At 40.3% G+C, this 25,031-nt stretch overlaps 1 protein-coding gene across 1 annotated transcript in view; it reads left to right on the forward strand.

Moving 5' to 3' along the window:
• The window catches only part of tenm3 (teneurin transmembrane protein 3), a 257,341-nt gene that overhangs the window by 103,188 nt on the left and 129,122 nt on the right, over positions 1-25,031 (forward strand). The window contains 2 exon segments of the mRNA XM_032528287.1: positions 5,529-5,796; positions 23,879-24,052. Coding sequence (XP_032384178.1) covers positions 5,529-5,796; positions 23,879-24,052 — 442 coding nt within the window.

Genomic DNA, 25,031 nt, shown 5'->3' on the forward strand with positions numbered 1-25,031 from the left:
GTCAGCTGAATACTCAGACACGTGCACGCACACACACACAACATCTCACTAGAAAAAGCTGCATTATTGGACATCTGTGTGTAGATCCAGGTAATAATCGTTAACGAAAACCAATGAAATAACGAAAACTAGGTGGGAAAAAGCAGTGTTGTTAACTGAAATAAAAATAAACACGAAACATTACAAAAAAACAATAACTAAACTAAAACTGTAACGTCTGTTTTGCAAAACTATGTCAGACACCAAACAAGATGAGGACCACAAAAGCGTCACGTTCAATAGTTTATTAAAGGGTTGGGGGTATGGGAGTTTCAGAGGTACCGGGAAATCAAAAAATCAGCACATGTGTAGATCCCCAGTAGAGAGCAGGAGCTGGATGATCCGAGAAGTCCGGAGCAGGAGAACACGGAAGCAATTGAGCGGATCCGGGATCAGTAGAGGGCCAAAAGGCTTTTCCCAAAACAGGACGGTAACCGGTACTGGTAGCAGACGATCTGACAAGTGAGGACTGAAAAACAAGGCATTATATACAGGACATGATGAGTGGTGAATGCAGTGCAGCTGGTAGGTAATGAGGGTGAGGCAGAGCAGAGCAGAAACAGGTGAAATTCATCAAACGCCAATCAGCGTGTTACCAGGCAGAGAGAGGGCTCATGACAAACTAACTAAATCAAATTATCGACTAAACATCCTTAGTTTTTGTCTTTCACAGAGCAAATAACGTCATTTCTCATAGACATGTATAGTTCCTGACTGGGAACCCAAAAATTCCAGGACAGCGAACACTACAGGCTGCGTTCACTGGCAACCAATAGCCGGTTAATAAATACACAGGAACACCAAAAAGAGGGGAAGAAGCCTGGGTTAATATGTGGATTAATACCGGGATGTCCACACAGCTGTGTGAGTCGTTTGACTTCAAAAAGTTCACCACTTTATTGAAACCAAAGTTCAAAACACCTGTTGATGTCTGTCTTCTTTAGTCTGTCGGCTATTTAGGTTTTTTGTCTGGAACACGTCACTTCCACATTCTGCACTTACTGCGGCGTCTTGTGTACACTGTTGACAAATGTATGATCATATTTACGCTACATTTTATGTACTGGTGCTATTGTTGAATGCATTGCGAATACATGTTCCTAAAATTGGATGAGATGCTTTTGTTGAGTTATTATTGCACAATACTTATTTTGACCTTTTTGAATCCCCCGACCAAATAACCAATATTACAAAAAAAGGCTAAAACTGATCAAAATTAAACAAAACTAAGCATTTAAAAAAATAAACTAGCAAACCCGTTTTAAAAACTAATTCAAACTCAAACTGAATTTGAAGACAAAAAGTCAAAACGAAAAAAAAAAAAAAAAAAAAAAAAAAACGAAACTGCAAAACTATAATAACCTTGGTGTAGATGCTATATATGTGATGCACGTCCAGGTAATCATCAGAAGACTAAGAACTGTTCACCAACCAGAAAAAGCATCAAGACACCGGTGGGTTTTGGTCTCAGTGTCCAGGCTGAGGCTGCTGTTTGAGACACATCACAGACCCATTTGGATGTCACCTATAGGCAGGTTGTGTCCCTGGAGGCTGTGACTCTACATACAGTCTATATCCACAACCTTCCATTCCCAGGATTGCTCCGTTGCTTCTGGAAATTTGTCTGGATGTCCTTCATTCAGCTCGATGTCCAATTCCTTCTGCTTCCTTTTGTTTTGGTTTTTTGTTTGTTGTAATTCCAACCTGCGGCTGATTTCTGAGGACTATGGTTAACTGCTCCTCAGATCTCTGCAGGGTAAATCCAGACAGCTAGCTAGACTATCTGTCCAATCTGAGGACTATGGTTACCTGGTCCTCAGATCTCTGCAGGGTAAATCCAGACAGCTAGCTAGACTATCTGTCCAATCTGAGGACTATGGTTACCTGGTCCTCAGATCTCTGCAGGGTAAATCCAGACAGCTAGCTAGACTATCTGTCCAATCTGAGGACTATGGTTACCTGGTCCTCAGATCTCTGCAGGGTGAATCCAGACAGCTAGCTAGACTATCTGTCCAATCTGAGGACTATGGTTACCTGGTCCTCAGATCTCTGCAGGGTAAATCCAGACAGCTAGCTAGACTATCTGTCCAATCTGAGGACTATGTTACCTGGTCCTCAGATCTCTGCAGGGTAAATCCAGACAGCTAGCTAGACTATCTGTCCAATCTGAGGACTATGGTTACCTGGTCCTCAGATCTCTGCAGGGTAAATCCAGACAGCTAGCTAGACTATCTGTCCAATCTGAGGACTATGGTTACCTGGTCCTCAGATCTCTGCAGGGTAAATCCAGACAGCTAGCTAGACTATCTGTCCAATCTGAGGACTATGGTTACCTGGTCCTCAGATCTCTGCAGGGTGAATCCAGACAGCTAGCTAGACTATCTGTCCAATCTGAGGACTATGGTTACCTGGTCCTCAGATCTCTGCAGGGTAAATCCAGACAGCTAGCTAGACTGTCTGTCCAATCTGAGTTTTCTCTCGCACAACTAAAACTACTTTTCATACCCAAAATTAGTAATAAGTATTTTGGGGGTAAAAGAATACAAAGTCTGACATTAGGATTAATAGTACCAGACACATAGAGACCAGAGATACAGTATTTTGGAAGATGGAATTGGACATTGATTGTGACACACACATGAGCAATCTTTTCTGCTGCATTAAGACTTTTTTGTCTGTCAGCTAGGGCGATAAATCACCCTGCCTCTCTCTCATTGAGATTCATTCATCACTTTTTTTCGGCAAACAGTACCCAGAGTGATGTGCGTGTGTGTGTTGTTTTTCAGCATCTGAGTGAATAAAAGGTGTTTAGATTTACATTTGCAGTGATGACACACAGATGTAGACTTGTAATGATTCTTTAACACTCATCCAGAAAATTCTGACTCTGTGTGTGTGTGTGTGTGTGTGTGTGTGTGTGTGTGTGTGTGTGTGTGTGTGTGTGTGTGTGTGTGTGTGTGTGGTGTGTGTGTGTGTGTGTGTGTGTGTGTGTGTGGTGTGTCTTCAGCATTTAGCCTTGAAGGTTTGCATAAGTGGAGTAATTACTAAGTCGGCAAAACAGCATATGGAGAGAAAAAGGGGGAGGGGGAGAGGTGGAGCAAGCACAAACACAAATTCCAGCCTACTTCTCCTCCACATATCCCTCCTTTTCTCCTTTTGCTTTCTATTTTCTCTCTAGTGAGGGCACTGGAGAATGAATAACAGCAGGGCTGGGAAATGGAGATGTGATGCTCTTTATGCAAATCAAATACATTGCCATTCATTTCCTTCCGAGCACCCTGAGGACAGAAAAGGAGCCAAAAAGCAATGGGGGGAAAAAAACAGCAGGGAAAAGTTGAAGCCAGGTCAACTTTAAACAAATATTTTTACAGAAACGAAGTGGGGTTTCGTGAAGGCCAATCACTGATCAGTATTCAGGCCGTCTGGGCTGAGCTGAGTAAAGGATTGGGTCACAAATCTCCCTGGCCCTGACCACGACATTTACATAGTGGTTACCATCCAAGCCCACAGTCGGTAAATGCTGAATTGACAATTTCTTCTTACATTTGTCTTAGATGATCTTTACAAGCAACAGCATGACATCAAGATTCAAGAAGTGTTTATCAGCAGATAGTCATTTCTGCTGAATTCATCACTGCAATGCATTTGATTTAAATCTCATCTGCCATTAACAGACTCTGCTAGTGGTTGTTTGCCACCGCTAGCACCTCAGGGTTATGTAATATAACAGAAAGGAAACAAAAGGACAAGGTCTTGGTGCGTGTGATTTTAGAGGAAAACAGCAAAGGTTTGAAGTCAGTTAATAAACATTCTCACTTAGAACAACCACTCAAACATAACATCATAATGTCACATTTTGAGCCGTAAATGAACTCTGGGGCAAACACAAAGCTGGACATGTACACACGCAGGACACTAAATAGAGGTGCATTTAATTTTATTGCCACCACCTATATAAAAGTTAAAGTTCTGCCATTGATCTTCCGCGGCATCTTCAATCTGGCCATCTGTTGCCTCAGGGCTGATACATTTAGAGGAGCTGTCTGACTCTCAGAAGTCAATAGTAAAGTCTCAACAGCTTAAACAACTACACGCACCATAGTTAGATTTCTGCCAATTACAACATCACAGATATTCCCATTTACTTTGATAACTAGTAAACGTCTGTGATAGTCTGTCACAAGAATTAATTGTATTTTCTCACAGATGAGACACTGTATGATATGTGATCCGAAGTGGAATATGATGGAATCTTTCCTGTGAACCATGTATCTATTTATGATTTGAGGGGACAGGTCCCCCCGGTCCTTAAGGACAAAACACTCTTCATAAAACAAACAAAATAACAATAAGTTAACAACGCCAGCTCTGTAACAAAACCTCAAAGGAAAAAAAACTCTAAATATAACCCTTCCAAAGCCCACATATTGCATTTTTTGGCCTGGCAACGTGAGAGGCAGACACAAACTGACTTGACAAGTGAAGAATATGTCCCTGTCTGATTTTGATATAAAATATATATATATATATATACACACAGTATATAAAATTGAATGTTTTTTCCCCTCAGCAAACTGGATGCAGATGAGTTGAAGGGTAATAGAGCTCGAGTGTGGTTCCAGAAGTAATAATTCCATTCATTTTTCCCATAACATTTTGATTATTAGCCGTAATGTTTAAACCATCCAAGGTAGACTGACCATGAGCTGTGAGATTATGAAACGAAGGTTTATGCCTCTGTAGAAAAGACAAGTCCGTATAATATCAACCTTGTTTTAAGAAAACCATGTTTTTTTTGCAATGTCATAAAGAAGTAGCACATTATTGGTTGGTGGTTCAATCCTTGGCCCTGCAGTCCCATGTCAAAGTGTCCTTGGACAAGATGCTGAACCCCAAGTTGCCCCCAATGCTAAGACTCGGAGTGTGAATGTGTGTGAGTGAGTATCTGATGAGCAGGTGGCACCTTGTACGGCAGCCTTGGGCACAGTGTATGAATGTGTGTGAATGGTGAATGTATCCTGAATGATGTAAAAGCGCTTTGAGTAGTTGTTAAGACTAGAAAAGCGCTAAATAAATACAGCACACTTACATTTACATTTACATTACTTACAATCCTAAGCATTACAGCAACGTCTCTGATTGGTAAAGCTTGCTGTAACCATGGCAATGTTTACTGCACCCAGGAATCCATGAATGGCTATGGCGAGCTGCTGCTATTGAAGTATATGATTGTTTATGTACTCAGTCTTGTACCTTTGCCTTTTTGGCTTTTTTCAAAAAATGTTTTGGTCCGGATTCATCTCATAGCTGATTAGCTTGGTTCCAGGCATAAAACTCTTTGTAAAAGCATTTTATGAAATATCAATGAGGATATTGAATGAGAAATGCACTGCCGTGCTCGAAGGCGCATAAAATGTGTGCGGTCACTCTATAAAAGCTGAATGAAGACAAGCATCCCTCTAAACATGCTTCTCCTATCTTGTTGACAGAGCAACCATCCAATCACCACGGCTCCACCCTGCCTCCAGTACCTCCGCCCCACCGCCAGCAGCCCTCAATAACAGCGCTTAACCAATCCCTGGGCTCCACGCACCACGCTGGCCAATCACTGAATTCTACGCGTCAGCTAACCCCTCCTACTGGAAGCCCGGCCCCTGTGGCCGGCCAATCACCAGCCGAGCTGCAGACCACGCCCCCTGAGAGCGTCCCGCTGCAAGACAGCTGGGTGCTGGGTAGCAATGTGCCTCTGGAAACAAGGTAAAGTGACTTCTTAATATCTTAATATCTTACTTTTCTTCAGCATGTTCTGGATTAGCGCTTACCTTTGACAACAAAGAGCCATAGCTTTAGTCACCAGGGTCAGCATTGTTGTTTATATATATGTACATGTATTTTATTACTTAAAGGACTGGAAACATGCACTCTTAGAGATCTTTTACCACAGATGTCATAAGCCTCTCAAAGTCTTGAAGGGACAAAGTTTCTGTATGTAAAAAAAATTGACATATATATAATTGATATAACTTTAATCTGTTCCCTAAAATTCAAAATCTCTAAAGGCAGACTGTGAACCAAAGTATACAGCTACTTTGTTGATACTTTTGTTGAAGCGTTTTACACTGCGAATTTGGCCTGCACACATCGGCAACTCGTTTTACCATGTTCACGATTTAATTTTCAAATAAATAATAATCTTTTTTTAAATTAAAACTATATATATATATATATATATATATATATATATAGGACAGGCCAAACGTTTGGTTACACCTTCTCATTCAATGTGTTTCCTATATTTTCATGACTATTTACATTGTAGATTCTCACTGAAGGCATCAAAACTATGAATGAACACATATGGAATTATGTACTTAACGAAAAAGTGTGAAATAACTGAAAATATGTCTTATAGTCTAGTTTCTTTAAAGTAGCCACCCTCTGCTTTGATTACTGCTTTGCACACTCTTGGCATTCTCTTGATGAGCTTCAAGAGGTAGTCACCTGAAATGGTTTCCCAACAATCTTGAAGGGGTTCCCAGAGATGCTCAGCACTTGTTGGCCCTTTTGCCTTCGCCCTGCGGTACAGCTCTCCCCAAACCATCTTGATTGGGTTCAGGTCCGATGACTGTGGAGGCGCAGCACTCCATCACTCTCTTTCTTGGTAGCCCAAGAAATAGCCCTTACACAGCCTGGAGGTATGCTTGGGGTCATTGTCCTGTTGAAAAATAAATGATGGTCCAACTAAAAGCAAACTGGATGGGATGTTGCATGCCGCTGCAGGATGCTGTGGTAGCCATGCTGGTTCAGTATGCCTTCGATTTGGAATAAATCCCCAACAGTGTCACCAGCAAAGCACCTCCATACCATCACACCTCCTCCTCCATGCTTCACGGTGGGAACCAGGCATGTAGAACCCATCCGGTCACCTTTTCTCCGTTGCACAAAGCCACGGCGGTTGGAACCAAAGATCTCAAACTTGGACTCATCAGACCAAAGCCCAGATTTCCACTGGTCTAATGTCCATTCCTTGTGTTTTTTGGCCCAAACAAATCTCTTCTGCTTGTTGCCTCTCCTTAGCCGTGGTTTCCTAGCTGCTATTTGACCATGAAGGCCTGATTTGCGCAGTCTCCTCATAACAGTTGTTCTAGAGATGTGTCTGCTGCCAGAACTCTATGTGGTATTCATCTGGTCTCTAATCTGAGCTGCTGTTAACTTGCAATTTCTGAGGCTGGTGACTTGGATGAACTTATCCTGAGCAGCAGAGGTGACTCTTGGTCTTCCTTTCCAGGGGCGGTCCTCATGTGAGCCAGTTTCATTGTAGCGCTTGATGGTTTTTGCCACTGCACTTGGGGACACATTCAAAGTTTTCGCAATTTTCCGGACCGACTGACCTTCATCTCTTAAAGTAATGATGGCCACTTGTTTCTCTTTACTTAGCTGATTGGTTCTTGCCATAATATGAATTCTAACCGTTGTCCAATAGGGCTGTCGGCTGTGTATCAACCAGACTTCTGCACAACACAACTAATGGTCCCAACTCCATTAATAAGGCCAGAAATTCCACTAATTAACCTTGACAAGGCCCACCTGTGAAGTGAAAACCATTTCATGTGACTACCTCATGAAGCTCATTGAGAAAACAGCGCTATCAAAACAGCAAAGGGTGGCTACTTTGAGGAATCTAAAATATAAGACCTATTTAAGAGTTATTTCACATTTTTTTGTTAAGTACATAATTCCATATATGTTCATTCATAGTTTTGATGCCTTCAGTGAGAATCTACAATGTAAATAGTCATGAAAATAAAGGAAACGCATTGAATGAGAAGGTCTAACCAAACCTTTGGCCTGTCCTATCTAAATATATATAATGTATAATGTATATATTTAAAATATATATTATATGTTATTTATTTTTTTTAAATAACTTTAATTCTTAATTTTATGAGCCATCTGCATCACAGACACTACTACTTTCTTCTGTAAGTTTAAACACAGACTGTATGCAATAGGTTTTAATTCTCTCTCTTCTCTTCATTGAAGCCTCTACGTTTAGCACTGCCAATTGGTTTGGTTTTGTCACGGTTCATGTGTGCAATAAACTTTACACTTTGTGAGAAAAAAATCGTGGTAGAGATTTGTGATATCAATTCTAAGCCAAAAAATCGTGATTCACATTTCTTCCCGAATCGTGCAGGCCTACTGGGAATTTTCCTACTCTTGTAGAGTTCTAATCACAGTTTTCGCCTTTCAATGCATTCCGCTGTCAGTGTGTTTCCTTTCAGCTGTAACATAGGTTTTATTGGATCATTTGAACCCTGAATTCCTGTTCACTGAACAATTTGTTAGTCTCTTTCTGTCTTTGTTGAAAACAAATACCCCCACAGTTCTCAGAAATTTTAAAAATCACGATTCTCTCTTGCAGTGTCACATTTTATTGGCGACTGTATAAAGGCCTTTTGCTACTAAGCTGTCCACACACGTGCACATGCACATGCACATGCACGCACACGCACATGCACACACACACAATTTATGTGAGCAGCCTTGACCCTCTGTTCACCAGACAATGTGTTGCCCAGTCCCTCTATCACTCCTTCCTTTCTCTGTCCTGCTCTTGTTAATGTCTTTCACCCATAGAGAAAAGAAGAATTGATAGATGGAGAACTGTCTGCCTTTGTTACTCCCAACATTTGGGCTGTGTGTGTGTGTGTGTGGTGTGTGTGTGTGTGTGTGTGTGTGTGTGTGTGTGTGGTGTGTGTGTGTGTGTGTGTGTGTGTGTGTTTGGGACAGCCAAACCATGAACCCTAGTGTAGTTTTATATTCTCATAAAAGCCTAGTGCATGCACACACACACACACACACACACACACACACTTTATGAGGGTAACTTTAACCTTGACCTTTAATTCACCAGACAATTTTGCAACCAATCCTTTTTTCAGTCTTTCTTCTTTTTCTGTATTTCTCTCCTTTGTCTCATTCCCTGAGAGAAAAAAAGGAGGATGCTGATAGATTGATAGCGGGGGGATGTCTGTCTCTAAGATCTTAACAACCCCCAGCATTTTGGCTACATGTCTGAGTTGGAGAAGGTTTGAGCCTTTGGGACAGCCAAACCATGTCCCTGGCTGAGATTCATTTTCATAAAGGCTAATACACATTTACACATGCACGCACGCACGCACACACACGCACACAAACATTCAGACAGACTTGGAGATTAAACAACTTGCAGGCCTTTAGGAGACGGGGTAAGAAAAACTACGAGCTTGCGGGGTGGAGCTGAAATATAAATGCTGTGTGACCTGGAGGCACTCCCTGCATGCCAAATCACACACATTCAGTCAGCAATCCAATCCAACATCTTCAAAGCTGAGTGTAGTGGACAGCTTGGTCGGTCCGTCCTTCATACTGTCAGTTTCTTGCCGAAAAAAAGTCTAACTTTTATGTTTTGATACATGTAAGCTACCTCCCCTTACTGTACCTCAGCATTTCCTGTCCTACTAACTATACAAATAAAATCATCACATAAATGTAGTGTCTCAGTGTTTCATGTCATAGAGGTGCTTACAGATCACTGTGATCTCTATCATGAAGTGCATGAGGTTGCTTCGAAGCACTTCACAGAGAATAGTGTAAAAAAATAGACTTGAGGATGAGTCGGTATTATCTCCCACATGGTGACACAGTTGATGAGTAACGAGTAACAGAACATGAGGTGTCTAATAACTATATTCACAGGCAGCGCCAGGGGCAGCCATGTGGGGCTCGAGCCCAGAGTGTAAGTACCACCGTATTTTAAGATGGAGTAGTCAGACCGAAGCAGAAGACTGTGTCCCTCTGTGTCCCACGTCTGATCTTCATGCTCAGCGTGTCAGTGGAGCACCAGACGAGGGAGTTTCTAGTAGCCAGCTTTCATGTCCTGACACTGAAGTTAAGTTACTGCAGATGCACACGATCCGCAGTAAAACCGCTCTGCTCTGGCTGTGTTGTTATTTTCATTATGGGGAGAGTGGTGGAGACAACTTGGTTGAAGCGCTACCCTTGGCGTGTTGCAACGCCGAGCTCTGAGCTCAAAGTTCAAATTATTTCAACTTTGACCATGTTGCCGCTGACCAAGGCGCAACCATGAAAGGCGGCAGCCAGCGACGACGTATTTGCTGAAGAGCCGGGACTATGCTCTGCTCCGATTTTAATGTGTAGTCCAACAAAAGGAAGCAAATAAAGTTAATACAATAAGTACATCTACATCTACTCAGAATAAAGTTGTAAAAGCTTTAAAGAGTTCACCATAGTATTACTGTTCCGATGCATGGTGTATCTACACGAACTAGCAGACTGATTTTTAAACATAAGTCACTGCCAGCCACGGTTGTGCTGCCCGGTCTGAGTCCAACCTGCAGACCGACTGACTCGCCCTCTGCCCCAGGTGCCAAATAACAGATTAGCAAATAATTCATTAATATTAACAATCTATGGTTACTTCACTAGAGGACCATGTTTTTTACCAGATTACAGGGAACACTGCTCCATACTCATTCCTGTTACCAGAATAATAGAAGTTATGCAGTACCAAAAAAGCGTAATCAATACCTCTTTCAATATCAAGGCAAAAAGGAAAAAAAATATACTAAGCACAAAGAATGAATAAATAACCTGCACACAGTGCTGGAACAGAAAAAGTCATAATAGTTTGTATAAAATTATAATGGTATTGTTTTAAAAATGTGGTAAAACTGTATGTAACCTTACTCCACACATGGCTCAAAGAGGACAAATAGAAAAAACAATCTAACTAACTAACCTAGTGTTTAACCCTTGTCTTGTCCCCAGGTGCAATTTGACCCATATTTAATATCACAAATATGGGTTTCTTTCAACCAAACTGCCCAACCATAACTTGGATGCATGAGTGGAAGCCATGCAACGTTCTTTGCTGGTCAAATCAAAATTACTTCCCTTGAATTTTTTGTGTTTCATTCAATATCATAGCATTTCAAAAAACTATCTAAAGGGTTTTAAAACAGTCTCCTGACTACACTGCACCTGTGATTATCCACTCAACATCCTCTGACTTTAACTATTAGTCAAAATAAGTCATAATTTCTGCTTTTTTTTAACAAAACAAAAAAATATGGGTATAATGTAATTTAAATTTAAGTTAGTTGGCCACAAATTAAAACAAAGGAAAATGTTGAATAAGTGAAAAGAATGTTTAAAACAGTGTCAAGCGTATACTAAAACGTTGGAAAAAGCACGACGTAACATTAGCTCCTAATTCAGATAGGCAGTGGCTGGATGGAGAAGTTTGTTGTGTTTGCCATACAATTAGTCTGTCTGGAACATGTAGTCAGATTATCAGCCTAGGATGAGTTTTTATACATTGGTTTGAAAAAATAAATGTTTTGTTAAAAGAGCTGATTAGAGATATTGAGAGCTAAGGAGGGTTCTGTGTGGCCTCAGAACACTCTTAATAACGTTAATGAGATCCCCATTCCTGTGTCATGTTAAGTGACGAATGTCAACAGTTCAACAGGGAGAAGAAAAGCATAGCTTACTTTTCAGATGTACCCAGGGGTTAAAGTGTCAACTAGGCAGGTGGGGGGGACCCTAAGAGCCGAGGGGGGTTTCTCAAACTTAACACTTAAAAGTTTCTTACTGCTGTATAGACTCTATCCACTACACATCACTTAAAGAAACCCCACTTTTGAAGCTGGCTCACCTGTTACTCCCGTTATATCACTTATTTTAAGGAGCAATTGCCAGGAGTTGAGCTTTCATCAAAACAAAATGACTTGTGTGTTAACTGAACGCCAAATTAGAGCACCTGAGGTGCTGACAAGCACTTAAAAGTCTATTTTTTGAAGTCCAACCATATACATATGTGCATTAAGAGAGTCTGATGCAGTCAGTCCACATAAAGCACAATGGGGCTACATTCACTTCCAGTTAACTTCGTTGGGAAAAATGAGGGCAGAACAGCCTCAGCGATCTGTTTTAACTGAATACTCTCTGGTCCAGCTCAGCTGAAAACCGCGCGTCTGCAGCACGCTAACAAGCCTGTTTGGAACCGATACGTAACCAACAGCGGGATCTTCACCTGTCCAACTGACCAGCTTAGATAGTTGTCCTGACCGTTCTGATACATTACAGACATGTGATCACATGTATCAAATCTACAGTCAATATCTAATCAGTATTAGGGGAATTACTGGCAATGTTGGGTCTTTGGAAATGATAGAGTAATGATAGTGTAGTCTGGACCTAGTGCAGTGTCTTGAGATAGATCTTGTTATGAATTGATACTATAAATAACATTGCATTGAATTGAATTGAATTACAGTAAAACTGCATCATGAACATCAAGTTCAGAGTTTCAGAGTCTGACAAACAGAGGGACTGGACCAGACCTGATGTAAAGATTGATATCATCCCCACACACCAGTCTTAGCCAGCTTTGTCCTGTTCAAACAGTGGCTGTTTCTCTCTTCAACATTCCTGTCAGCTGACATGGTATCAGATAGATGTGTGTGTGTGTGTTGTGTGTGTGTGTGTGTGTGTGTGTGTGTGTGTGTGTTGTGTGTGTGTGTGTGGTATCATATAGACTCTAGAGTTAATCTTCGCAGACAAAACACTCACCACCTGCTGCATACCTTTACCCTATATACTGTTCTCTTTGACCCTCTTTTGACGGACACACTACATGATACCATGTCTCTCTTGTCCTCGCTCCCACCCTTTTAACTCAGACTCCAAACATGTGTTTCTCACTAGGAGCAGACTTGCAGATAGAAGAGAATAAACCCTGGAGTGCATAGAATAACATAACCCACATAACGCAGAGTTAATTTGCAAAAACAGATACAGGCCATTCTTAAAATGAATAAACCAACACCAGTTTGATTGATATTCCTTTGAGTACACAATACAAACACCTGATTTATAAGAGAGAGAGAGAGAGAGAGAGAGAGATGCAGAGAGATATTCTGAAAACAACCCAACACCAGTTTCACTGATATTTCCTGGCTAGCACAAAAATAACATGATTTAGGGAGTTAAACAACACAGAGATATCTGTTTTTGCATATGAACCCTTCTTACACATTCGCAGACTTGGTGACAAACACTTCTCTAGATTGCATGCCAAATACATTTGCCAGACTCACAGATCTCACACTCTTTGAAATTGTTCTCTCCTTTCACTTTCTAAAAAGCTCCCATGACTCTCTTTATAGCTCCTTCCCCTTTTTGTTCATTCTCCTCTCCATTTCCTCTTGTTATCCCCTTTTTTCCTGTTTATCCTACTTCTTCTCTCTTCCATCCTACTTCTACTATCCTCTGCCCTATTCTCTCCTTTGTGTCTTATCTAAGTTATTCATGGTAAATGGTTGCTCTGCTTACGTGTGTGGAGTGATAGCCCGTTTAATGCTCACTCTGAGGTCGTGCCTCGTACCAGCTCCTTTGTATATGTGATGTTGAGTGAGAAATGGCTCCATGTTATCACTTAATCTGACACTTCTTTGAGTGGTAGAAGACATTTGTTTTCTTTTTGCAAATTGGCTAATTACTTCCATAGACTGTTTAATATTATTGGCGAGAGCATGTGTGACATCACCCATTGGTTTGTGGAGATCTGGAGTTGTTGAGTTTGCCGTTCCGGGCGGAGCCATCCTGGTTGCGGATGTGACGATTTTCGGAGTGAGGGACGAGCTGCTTACACTCTACGTTACGTTACACACTTACACTGGCAATCATATCATAGCCACGCCTTAAAACACCCCCTGCTTTATCGACGATTTTTAAATGAATGAGACCGTAATTCAACAAATGATCATCATTATGTGTTGCAGGAGACTTAAAACTAGCGATTTAGAAGATAAACTTATCATGAAAATGTTTACTGAGGTAATAAATCAAGTGAGAAGTGGGTCACTTTCGCAAAGACTTCTAAAGAAACCGACCTCATTTTGCAATTGCATGTCGCCCCCTGCTGGTATTCAAATAGAATGCAGGTTTAAGGAGTGTCCCCAAGCTGGAATTCAGATATAATGCAGGTTTAAGGAGTCTCCCCCTGCTGGAGATCAGATAGAATGCAGGTTTAAGGAGTTTCCCCCTGCTGGAGATCAGATAGAATGCAGGTTTAAGGAGTCTCCCCCTGCTGGAGATCAGATAGAATGCAGGGTTAAGGAGTCTCCCCCTGCTGGAGATCTGATAGAATGCAGGTTTAAGGAGTCTCCCCCTGCTGGAGATCAGATAGAATGCAGGTTTAAGGAGTCTCCCCCTGCTGGTATTCAGATAGAATGCAGGTTTAAGGAGTGTCCCCAAGCTGGAATTCAGATTTAATGCAGGTTTAAGGATTCTCCTCCTGCTGGAGATCAGATAGAATGCAGGTTTAAGGAGCCCCCCTTCTGCTGGAGATCAGATAGAATGCAGGTTTAAGGAGTCACCCCCTGCTGGAGATCAGATAGAATGCAGGTTTAAGGAGTCTCCCCCTGCTGGAGATCAGATAGAATGCAGGTTTAAGGAGTCTCCCCCTGCTGGAGATCTGAAGAATGCAGGTTTAAGTAGTCTCCCCCTGCTGGAAATAAGATAGAATGCAGGTTAAAGGAGTCTCCCCCTGCTGGACTTCAGATAGAATGCAGGTTTAAGGAGTCCCCCCCTGCTGGAATTCAGATAGAATGCAGGTTTAAGGCACTTCTGCATTTGCAGCACTTCACCAAACCAAATGCTCTGTCCCTTAATATTAACAATCTATGGTTACTTCACTAGAGGACCATGGTTTTTACCAGATTACAGGGAACACTGCTCCATACTCATTCCTGTCCCCAGAATAATAGAAGTTATGCAGTACCAAAAAAGCAATATTAGATACCTCTTTCAATATCAAGGCAAAAAGGCAAAAAAACACTAAGAACAAAGAATTAATCAATAACCTGAACACAGTGCTGGAACAGAAATAGTTATAATAGTCTGTATAAAATGATAATGGTATTGTTTTAAAAACGTGGTAAAACTGTATGTAACCTTACTCCACACATGGCTCAAAGTGGACAGATAGAGAAAATATTCCACGTGTCCTTTCTTTTCATTATAACTAACCTAGTGTGTAACCCTTGTCTTGACCCATTTTTAATATCACAAATATGAGTTTATTTCCCCTAAACTGCCCAAACATAACTTGGATACATAAGTGGAAGCCATGCAAGATTCTTTACAGATCAATTTAAAATTACTTCCATTGAATTTTTGGTGTTTTACTCAATTTTATAGCATTTCAAAAAACTGTGTAAAGGTTTTTAAAACAGTCTCCTGACTACACTTTAACTTATACCAGTCTGTGATTATCCACTCAACATCCTCTGACTTTAACCATTAGCCAAATAAGTCATAATTTCTGCTTTTGTCAACAAAAAAATACATAAGTATAATGTAATTTAAATTAAGTTAACCACGAATAAAAAAAACCAAATGTTGGAAAAAGTGACAAAAATGCTCAAAACAGCATCAAACGCATACTAAAACATTGGAAAAAGCACAACATAAAAATCATTTTCAATTTAGACCCAGAAGGACAACAAGTTAAGACAGCAGGAGGGTTAAGATGAGTGCGTTCTCCTCAGAACGCTCACTCTGTGGTGAACCAGACCCCTGTGCCATGCTGTGGTGAACCATGAACCAGTGCTGCAGGCACGTTGTCTTCTAATCCAACAAGGAAAAGAAAAGTGTTGCTTACTTTATATGTACCACAGTGTTTCCATAGTATAATGCAAGGTGATGGATTTAAACTGTAATACTATATTGGATCTTTCTTCTGTCCAACTTGATTTTTTATACCGAAAACTTTATCTTCTGCATATGGAATACAACAATTGATGGAATTCCATAGGTCATCCATGTAGTGATAGAAAGACATCAGTTTTGGCTTCCACAGATACAATATTTCTCACTATGCTCCACATCCCACACACTCATTTTACATGTATTTAAGAATCTGGGGTGATGCTCTCTAGAGAAAAATACAGATATCTTGATAGTAAAATTGATTCAAAATGATTATGCAGACTTTATGTGTTTACCACATGCATCCAGGGAAAGAGGATTGAGTGTACATCCTAGATTGTTTAAATTATACTTTCAAAGATGATAGCAGACAAAATATCAAATAATTTCAAAATCTTTTTTTGTGGCTGAAATATGAAGCACTGACACAGATTTAATTTCAGATCCACAACTGATATTTTTAGTGACAGAACATACAACTGTAGAGAGAGAGAGACTACAGAGGTGTGTTATGGGCGTATATTGGGTACTTAGAAGATGACAGCAGGAGAGAATGGGGTGAGACCTATATTATACAGTCTGGGGTGGGACATGACAGGAGAGTGTGAATGTCCTCATTTAGAGGTGGTAATCCATCCATTGACACACACACACACACACACACACACACACACAACCATGTGTCAAGGGATACCCTACACAACTGGTCACTGAATTGAGCAGGTGTAGAATGTCAATCTCTCTCTCTTATTCTCTTTCTCTCTCTCTCTCTCTCACACACACACACACACACACACACACACATACACACAAACACAGTCTATGTTAAATTTAAAAACTTTGACTAATTGGGTGCTGGAATGAACATATCCTGTGAAAATAGTATGGCAATAGTGACCCTTGCTGTAATGTCTAATGCAAAGCTAAGCACAATGCTAATTCTATATTTGTCTGTTTTAGTTATTATTATTAGTATTATTATTAATATTATTATTAATATTATTACTAGACATTTTCAGTAAATCATCAATAGATCAAGCTTATTGCAAGTTGTAGAATTGCCTGTCTTCATCTGAAATTAAGGAGACCATTCAGTAACATACATAACAAACAACATTTTCAGCATCTTACTGAGGTATTATTAATGACTGAAATAACACACTTTACCTGACACAGACTAGCAATAGCTTAATTCAGTGTCAATACTGTTGCACTAGTTGCTTGCTCTTGAGGGAATTACTGGAATCGTTGGGTCTTTGTAAATTATAGAGTGTGGTCTACACCTACTCTATTAGTAAAGTATTTTGAGATAACTCTTTGAATTGAATCTGTCATCTATAAAAAAAAAAGCCTTAAAATGCCCAAAAAAGTTAATCTTAAAAAATAAGAATGCATCAAATTGTCTCCCCACAACAATAATGTTAGAAATATGGATATGAATAGACAAATAATATAATGTCAAGTGATTAAAATTTCAATAATAAATGGCATGGTACTCTGTCAACTCTGTTCTCTCAACAGGACATAATGTACAATGGCCATTTAATAGACACAAATCAGAAGCACCCATTTTTATAGGTATGTGTGGGTGTTTGCATGATTAACGCATGGGGAGAAAGAGCAATTAAATGGTGACATGTAAATGAAATGATCCTTTTATCCCACACAGTGTAGGCAGTGGTTGTGTGTGTGGGGGGATGTATGGAGAAAGCTGCTGTTCAATGCCTATTGTCACAGTGTTAAGACATGCGGGATCATTTAGTAGCCACACATTAGTTACAGTCAATTTCTTTACGAGGATCCGTAACCAGTCTGTGTTCTCGCTTTTGTTACGTTATGTCACACTGAAACTGCTCCTATTGTCAAAGACACTTAAAAGCCCCGGTGTAAATGGTGTCAATGTAATGTAAATTGTTGGAGGATAGTGCGTTGCATGGGCTGCTATTATTAGCGGACTACCAGATTAGTTATGGTTGACAACTTGCTACTGCCAACTAAGCACACTGTGGTTACAGTCATTTTACACTTGATTATCCTCACTGGGTCTGTCCCAGTCCTGCTACTGTATGTGTCGGAGCATTATGAACACAGCACGTCTCCAATCTTACAAAGAGATTCAAAACGGTGTCACTTCTTTTTTTCTTCTTTTCAGTCTCCATCAAAGTTCACTGTTTGCATGAGACTTATAAACATATGAGTATTGGCAAACTCTAATTCTTCTTAGTGACAGATTTAGTAAAGTTCTACTGGAGATGATAAGGGCCACATGGGAAACAATAGATATGAGTAATACATTTAAAAAAACTGTCAGAATTTGGAGATCAAAGTCAGAATTCTGACTTTATTGATAACACTGGTTATTGATCGTTCTGACTTATTTTTTAAACTCCAAACATTTTCAAGTCAGAATCCTGAGTTTATTCTAAGAATTCTGAGATTAAAGTCCTGACTAATCTCAGAATTTGGCCCTTTTTTTTAAAAAAGTTTTTAAGTAAAATCAGAATTCTGTGAATAAAGTCGGAATTCTAACATTAGAGTTAGTATTGATGGTAGTCTGACTTTTTTCTCAGAATTCGGATTTTGTTCTTAGAACTCAGAATTTAATTTTAGAATTGTGACTTTCAACGCAGAACTCAATAACATGTTTGATATGTTGCCCTAAGCCTAAGGGAGTCGTGTCCCTGTAGTTTTAGCTAGGCATTATGAAGGTGCCTGTGTTTCTGCTGTAGTTAAGAACACAAGAAGGAACTAATGAATACAACCATCAATCCAAAATGAATTCCATCATGCTCAGCTTTCCAACCATGACAAACTGCAGACTATCAGATGTCAACATAATGTCCGTCTACCCATAAACCCCTCCTTTATTGGCTCATTTTCCGTGGTTGGTTTGAATTACATTTGCAGCTGTATTTTCTGATATCTAATTGCTGGTATCACGGTTTTCCATGATACCCTCACAACTCAGGACAATTACAGCCTCATAATTAATTGCTGTCAAAGTGATGTTGGTGATAAAAGGCACGATGTGGTGGCAGCATAAATAGAAAAACAGAAATCAAAACAAGAATAACATTATTTTAGTTTCTCCAGAGAGAAATTTGGTTTGGTTGGTATCAGTGGTATTTTCTGACACTTTTTCTGTGTGTGTGTGTGTGTGTGTGTGTGTGTGTGTGTGTGTGTGTGTGTGTGTGTGTGAGTGTGTGTGTGTGAGTGTGTGTGTGTAATCTAGTGGCCACGCCTAGCCTCTGTGTCTTTCTTACTCTAAATGAAAGCATAATAAAATGTGACTTTTCATGTGCACTTCCACAGAGGGATGAGGCAGTTTAATATGGTGATAAATAATGAAGTGGTATTCATAAAAATGTACCTCCATACACACACACACACACACACACACACACACACACACACAAAACTGCACACATCCAAGCACAAAAAAATATACCTCCCCTTTAGAGCAACAAGTATTTAAACAACAGCATTTGGTTATTTCTCACAAACCACTCGATTGGAATGTTATCAACCAATTTAATCCATCATTTGTTGATTTAATCCATCAGTTGTTTATCCCTCTCGTAGATGTAAGGTAGTAGGCCCTACTCCACCTCCTATTTGGCTTAGTAGGCTGGTAGCTATGATTGGTAAGCTGAATCCCCTATACATGTTAACATTAGATGCTCCAAACACGTGATATGAAAAGACAGAAACGCTGCGTAAGGAGGAAGCTTGGGGTGGTGGATGGTTGTGCCAACATTGACTTCTTTTTTTAAAGATAATTCTTAGGGTGCATTCTAGGCCTTTATTACACAGGACAGCTGGAGATGTGAAACGGGAGAGAGAGAGGGGAAAGACGTGCATGTTGTCGTCAAATGAGGTGCACTTACTGTACAAGCTGGATAAAATGTCCGAGAAAATATTGATGAAAACCCCTGAGAAGGATTCACAGATAATGTGATACAAGAAAAGCTACTAATGTAACTTAAAAAATGTAAGGATGTCTTTTTGTTCGTGTGAGGGTGAGGTGTGATTCACTGTAGTTGCTGATTACCACATTTTATCATGGCCTGTTTGTCTATTGTAATAGGAATCTGTAGTAGGACTTGCTGACTCAATAATAAAGGTGTGTGTGTTTTCAGATGCTCTGGCTTGAAAGGTTATTAAAAGGTTTGTCATGCTAGCTTTTTATATGAGGTAGGCAAAAACACCTTTCAGTATTATGGCCTCTAGTACAACACCATCCTCTTCAACCTTAACAATAAACACATAGTAGAACTATCACCTGTCCGACAAACTGAACTTATATAAGCTTAATAAAAAAAAGGATTCATGGCAAAGCTGTTGTAATGGATTGCATTACATTGTACAAGTGTATTTTATAAACTGACCATTGAATGTATTCTGTTGAAGTCACAGTGGTTTACCCCTGCTGCCACCAAGCATCACATAACTATGCTCCACCACAAAGCCTAATAAATATATATATTTTTTTTTTAAACAGAAGCAGACAAAAGAAAGAAATCCCCCAATTAAAGTAACATAAATGTCATTAGGCAAGGGACTCATAGTCTGTGCACCAGGTTTACAGAATGGTCACAGTGCTCTTCTGAAAATGTTAAATGGAAGCGCCCTCGCCGCAATATGTGTGTCTCCATGGACCGTAGTTAATGGCAACACACACTCATTTACATTTTCTTTTTGAAACACAATCCACCCGTAGAACTTCCCGGGTGGATTTAAACCTGCATCCAGTTGTATGTGGCCAAGCCCTATATAATTGTTCAGGGTGAACTCCCAGAGTCCTGCTAGTTGTTAGCTCTGATCATCCCGTCAGGGACATGGCATTAAATGGCATTAACTAGCAGAGCGGTACGAGCAGCGCTGTGGGCCCTGAAGAGCACGACTGAAGTACGTTACTCATTCCCAACACTCCACCTGAAGGAAAAGTCCCACTAATGGGTTTTCTCTGATCTTTAACTGGTGATCATCACATCAAGTGGATACTTTTTAATCTCCCAAAGGTTAATTTCAGATTGATAAATTGGTAAACTGAAAAAAAGGGTTTTCTATTAGCAATCAAAAGCAAAGTGCTCTACAGTGTACTTAACACACAAAAAAAAGTACATTTAGAATCATTACACCAATTCATCTTTTGCACTTATGTGTGATGTTCAATGTGTTTTCATGAACGGGTCCATATGATTTCACATGAAAACGGATGCACAACAATTCGAAATGACATCGAGCATAAGCGCCTGCCGGTCATTTGACTACTGGTCACATTACAGTTAAGTTTGGTGTCTATACAGGTAAAATTAGTCAACATAAGGGGCCCTATCTTGCACGCAGCACAGCACAAAGCCCGACGCGAATGTCTTTGCTAGTTTAGGACAAACGCAATTGTCAATTTCTTGCCAGCACCCGCATCTTTTAAATAGAAAATGCACCTGCGCCAATCTGCGCGTCCATGGGCGTGCTGGTCTTACAGGGAGGTGTGTTCAGGTGCATTCTGGGTGTACTGCTATCTTGAGGTAGCAGAAAGTGATCACGTCATTGACCAACCAAAACCTGGTCTAAAATCAATAACGCAGGATGTCACTGTTATTTAACCAGCGCATTAGCACCTTTGCCCGTGTACAGCACGCGGAAAATTTGCTTGTTGCACAAAAAGGGACACGCGGCCGCATTCAAACATGCGAAACATAAAAAAAATAAAAATATTAGCTTAGCAATTCCGGCATCATAATAAAAGCATACGCAAATGCACGTTACGCCCAGAACACACCTATGATTAATGAGGACACTAAGTACAACCCTTTCGCACCCGGCGCACAGATGCTTTTTTCTGCCGACAACTTAGCAAAAGTGGACTTGTAAACGCCCTAAACGCATCTCTGCCAGGCGCTTCACCCCGCAAGCTTAGATCGTTAAAATAGGGCCCAAGGTGACTGTTAGCTGGGTAGAGCGCACCGTGAAGTCCTGGTCGTTTCAGCAGCCGTTGCAGTTAAGTTTAGGCGCTGAAACCACTAATTAAGATTAGGAAAAAAAGGATTGGGGTTTAAGTTAGAACAGCGGTCCCCTAAAGCAGTACTCTAGGGACACCTGTTTCCTGGGTGAAAGTCTTGTGTTTTTCCCTTTACGTTTTCAGGACTTGAACTCCGCTCCCCCCCCGTCGAAAGCCCTGCGTTTGACTGCTAGAACTCACATACGGAACACTGTAATGCTGTAAAGCTTGTCTCTGAGTAGTTTGTTACCCGTCTCTCTTTATTCCCTCTCTCCCCCTTAAATGCCTCTTGTATCTCTCTCTTCCTATCTTGCTTCGAGGCAGGTATTAATTGAAGGACCCTTGTTATAATAGGTTCTAAGTGTTAATCATACAGCCTTGTTAGAGAGCAGTCTGATTGTAATTACAGATGCTCGTTAGCCGGGGTTGTGGCATTAAGCAGACATTGTGACCTTGGTAATTACTGCAGCCATACATGTACAGTACAGTACATATGTGCCAATGGTATGTTGGAAATGTTCCTGTGGAAACTATCAAAGACCGCCTTTTCAGAAAACAACTAAAAACTGTTTCATGCTTTCATGAGGACAGCATTGTAAATGTAATATTTAGTCCATTATCTCTCGGTTAGCTTGTTCCAATACGGTGATGGCACATGAAGTGTTTTGTGAATTTCTTGCTTTTTGGTGAAACCAGAAAGTAATTCCTCAACTCTTAGAAACATGCCTTCTACTATATAGTTAGTGAGTGCACAACTTTTTGATATTAAAAAACGTCCGTTTCATTGAAGCCGTTGCCAAATGAGTTGCTACAAAGCTAATGAAGACTATCAGCTCCACACAACTCTCTCTGGATTTCTCAGTATGTTCAGAAGATTGTTTCGTACGGCGACTTTGACGAGCAGCACCTTGTACACGCACAGTAATTTATAGTGGATGAATTATGGATTATAAACCAGTTAAAGACTGGTGGCAGAAGATGGTTGTGCTTAAGTAAAGACATGTAGAATGCATGTCACAGGCTTCATTAGTCAAGTTAATTAGCATGTTAAAGGTTTGTTCACACAGTACACCATTATGAGAAGCCATTGCGACTAATTTGGGTATGAGATTATGAGAGTTACAGCCACCATGTCACTGCCATTGTAGGACCATGTGCACCATTTTTTTTTCATCTGTGTTGGGTAGCAGGGGTGACTCGATAACGCAAATGAGTAAAAAACAAAACGTTAATGGTACCTTTTAACATTCCTTTTACTTTTTACTGAAATATTTTTTGGGGGGACAGTAATCTCCTTTTAACTTTGCTGCGTTTGCCATTCATACCCATGGGGAGTTCATTAAATAGAATGGTGCCGATGAAAATGAACTTGGCTTGGCACGCTACCATTTATTTGTTCAGGAAAAAAATCTTTTCGAGAAGGCGTATGGGGAGAGCAAATATGGGTGGACGCATGACGCACAGGTCTTCCACTATATATAGGCTTACCCTACTTTTTTCAACAATGGCCTGCACCTGTGCATTTGCCAACATAATTCCTTACATTGTAAAGATTTTGTTCATAGGTGGTCTAGGAATAATCATATTGTATTGAGTGCCTGTGCTATTGAAAAAGGCAATTAATATGCAGCACGTGGTTTGGTTGGCTACATGTCAGTATCAAGATAACAACAGATACAGGCAACAACAGTAGGCTAGGCAGCTAACAAGTGTGACATTTTAAAGGGATCGTAATAATACAGTGATATAGACAAAAAAGTACTTTGGAAGTGTAAAATAAAGATGTTCAGTACCCACCACTGCTGTCTACAAAACATGTGATTACAAAAGGTCTGTGTGTTGGGGAGACATTGAAAACTAAAGTAAAAGAGTGTGTTGACCGAGTCACATAGTTAACAAACACTTCATTAACTGTTAAGACCACAGGGCTTAGGGTTGGTAAATGTGAATAAGGAGTGTAGTTTAGAGGCTTAGGCTTGCATCACTTGTAGACGGAGCAGGAAAGCCAATGCACCACATCTAATTTCTCTCTCTCTTTCTCCTCTCACCCTCCAGGCACTTCCTCTTTAAGACAGGTACAGGCACCACCCCCCTCTTTTCCACGGCCACTCCTGGCTACACTATGGCAACAGGCTCAGTGTACTCCCCACCCACCAGGCCATTGCCGAGGAATACCCTGTCCCGCTCTGCCTTCAAGTTCAAGAAATCCTCCAAGTACTGCTCATGGAGGTAAGATCAAATGAGCAGGAAGAAACCAACTTCCTGACTTTTGCTCTCAGTAAAAAGTTCAAGCTTGTTTCATATTTTGTAGCTGCAATGGGGTGATTTTGGGGATTCATTTGTCAGTACCCTTTTGTTGGAAAAATGTAACTGTTAAGACAGCTAAACGTGACTGTCATGTAACCAGCGGTCGCTGCAATTTTGTATAATATCATACGAATTGTAAGAAAGCATACAAACCCGTTTGTGAGAATGACCAGTCACCATTAGGGATTTCCCTTCCATTAAAAGGCTTATGTTCATCACCCAAGCCGTTTTGGGCTAAATGAATGTAAAATTAATCTGGGCATCGAAACTAATATTAACACTAACACTAATACTTTTTCAATCAGATCTAATGGTTGTAGTGGGTCTCCAGTGGTCTTCTGCAACAAGTTTTCAAGCTTTTTGATTGTTTTTTTTTTTAATGTATTTTGTGTTGTAGCTTTTTTAGACATTTTAGTCAGATATTGTAATAATTCAATAGTCCAAAATTATGTGAAATTGCATTGTTTGTTTTCATTGAAGAACGTAACATTTTCTTTAGGGAGGACCCCCAAACCCTCCGCAAAATATGTGCACCTAAGTCTTCCACAAACCTAGGGAACACACTGAAGGAATGGAAGTTTGAATGACACGGCATGGTTGATAAACTCGAATCGCAGGAGGTGCCTGCACTGGGACATATCTGCTTGGGATGATTCCTGCACATCATTCATCAGGAGTCTAGCAAAACTGTGTCAACCCAACAAGCTAGATTTTGGTCGATACTGGGCCAGGACATTTTTATACTGTACATGTAACATCAAACTAAACAGAAGGCTCTCTTTTGGCTGTGTGGTTTACAGAATCCCTACATTGCCAACGTGAATACATGTCTTTCCTCTGAAACGGTGAAAGGTTCTTGATATAACTGTTTGCAATTTGAATACCCTTTCCACAAGCTTGT

This window comes from Etheostoma spectabile, chromosome 2 (genome assembly GCF_008692095.1).
Source record: "Etheostoma spectabile isolate EspeVRDwgs_2016 chromosome 2, UIUC_Espe_1.0, whole genome shotgun sequence".
NCBI classification, from domain to species: Eukaryota; Metazoa; Chordata; class Actinopteri; order Perciformes; family Percidae; genus Etheostoma; species Etheostoma spectabile.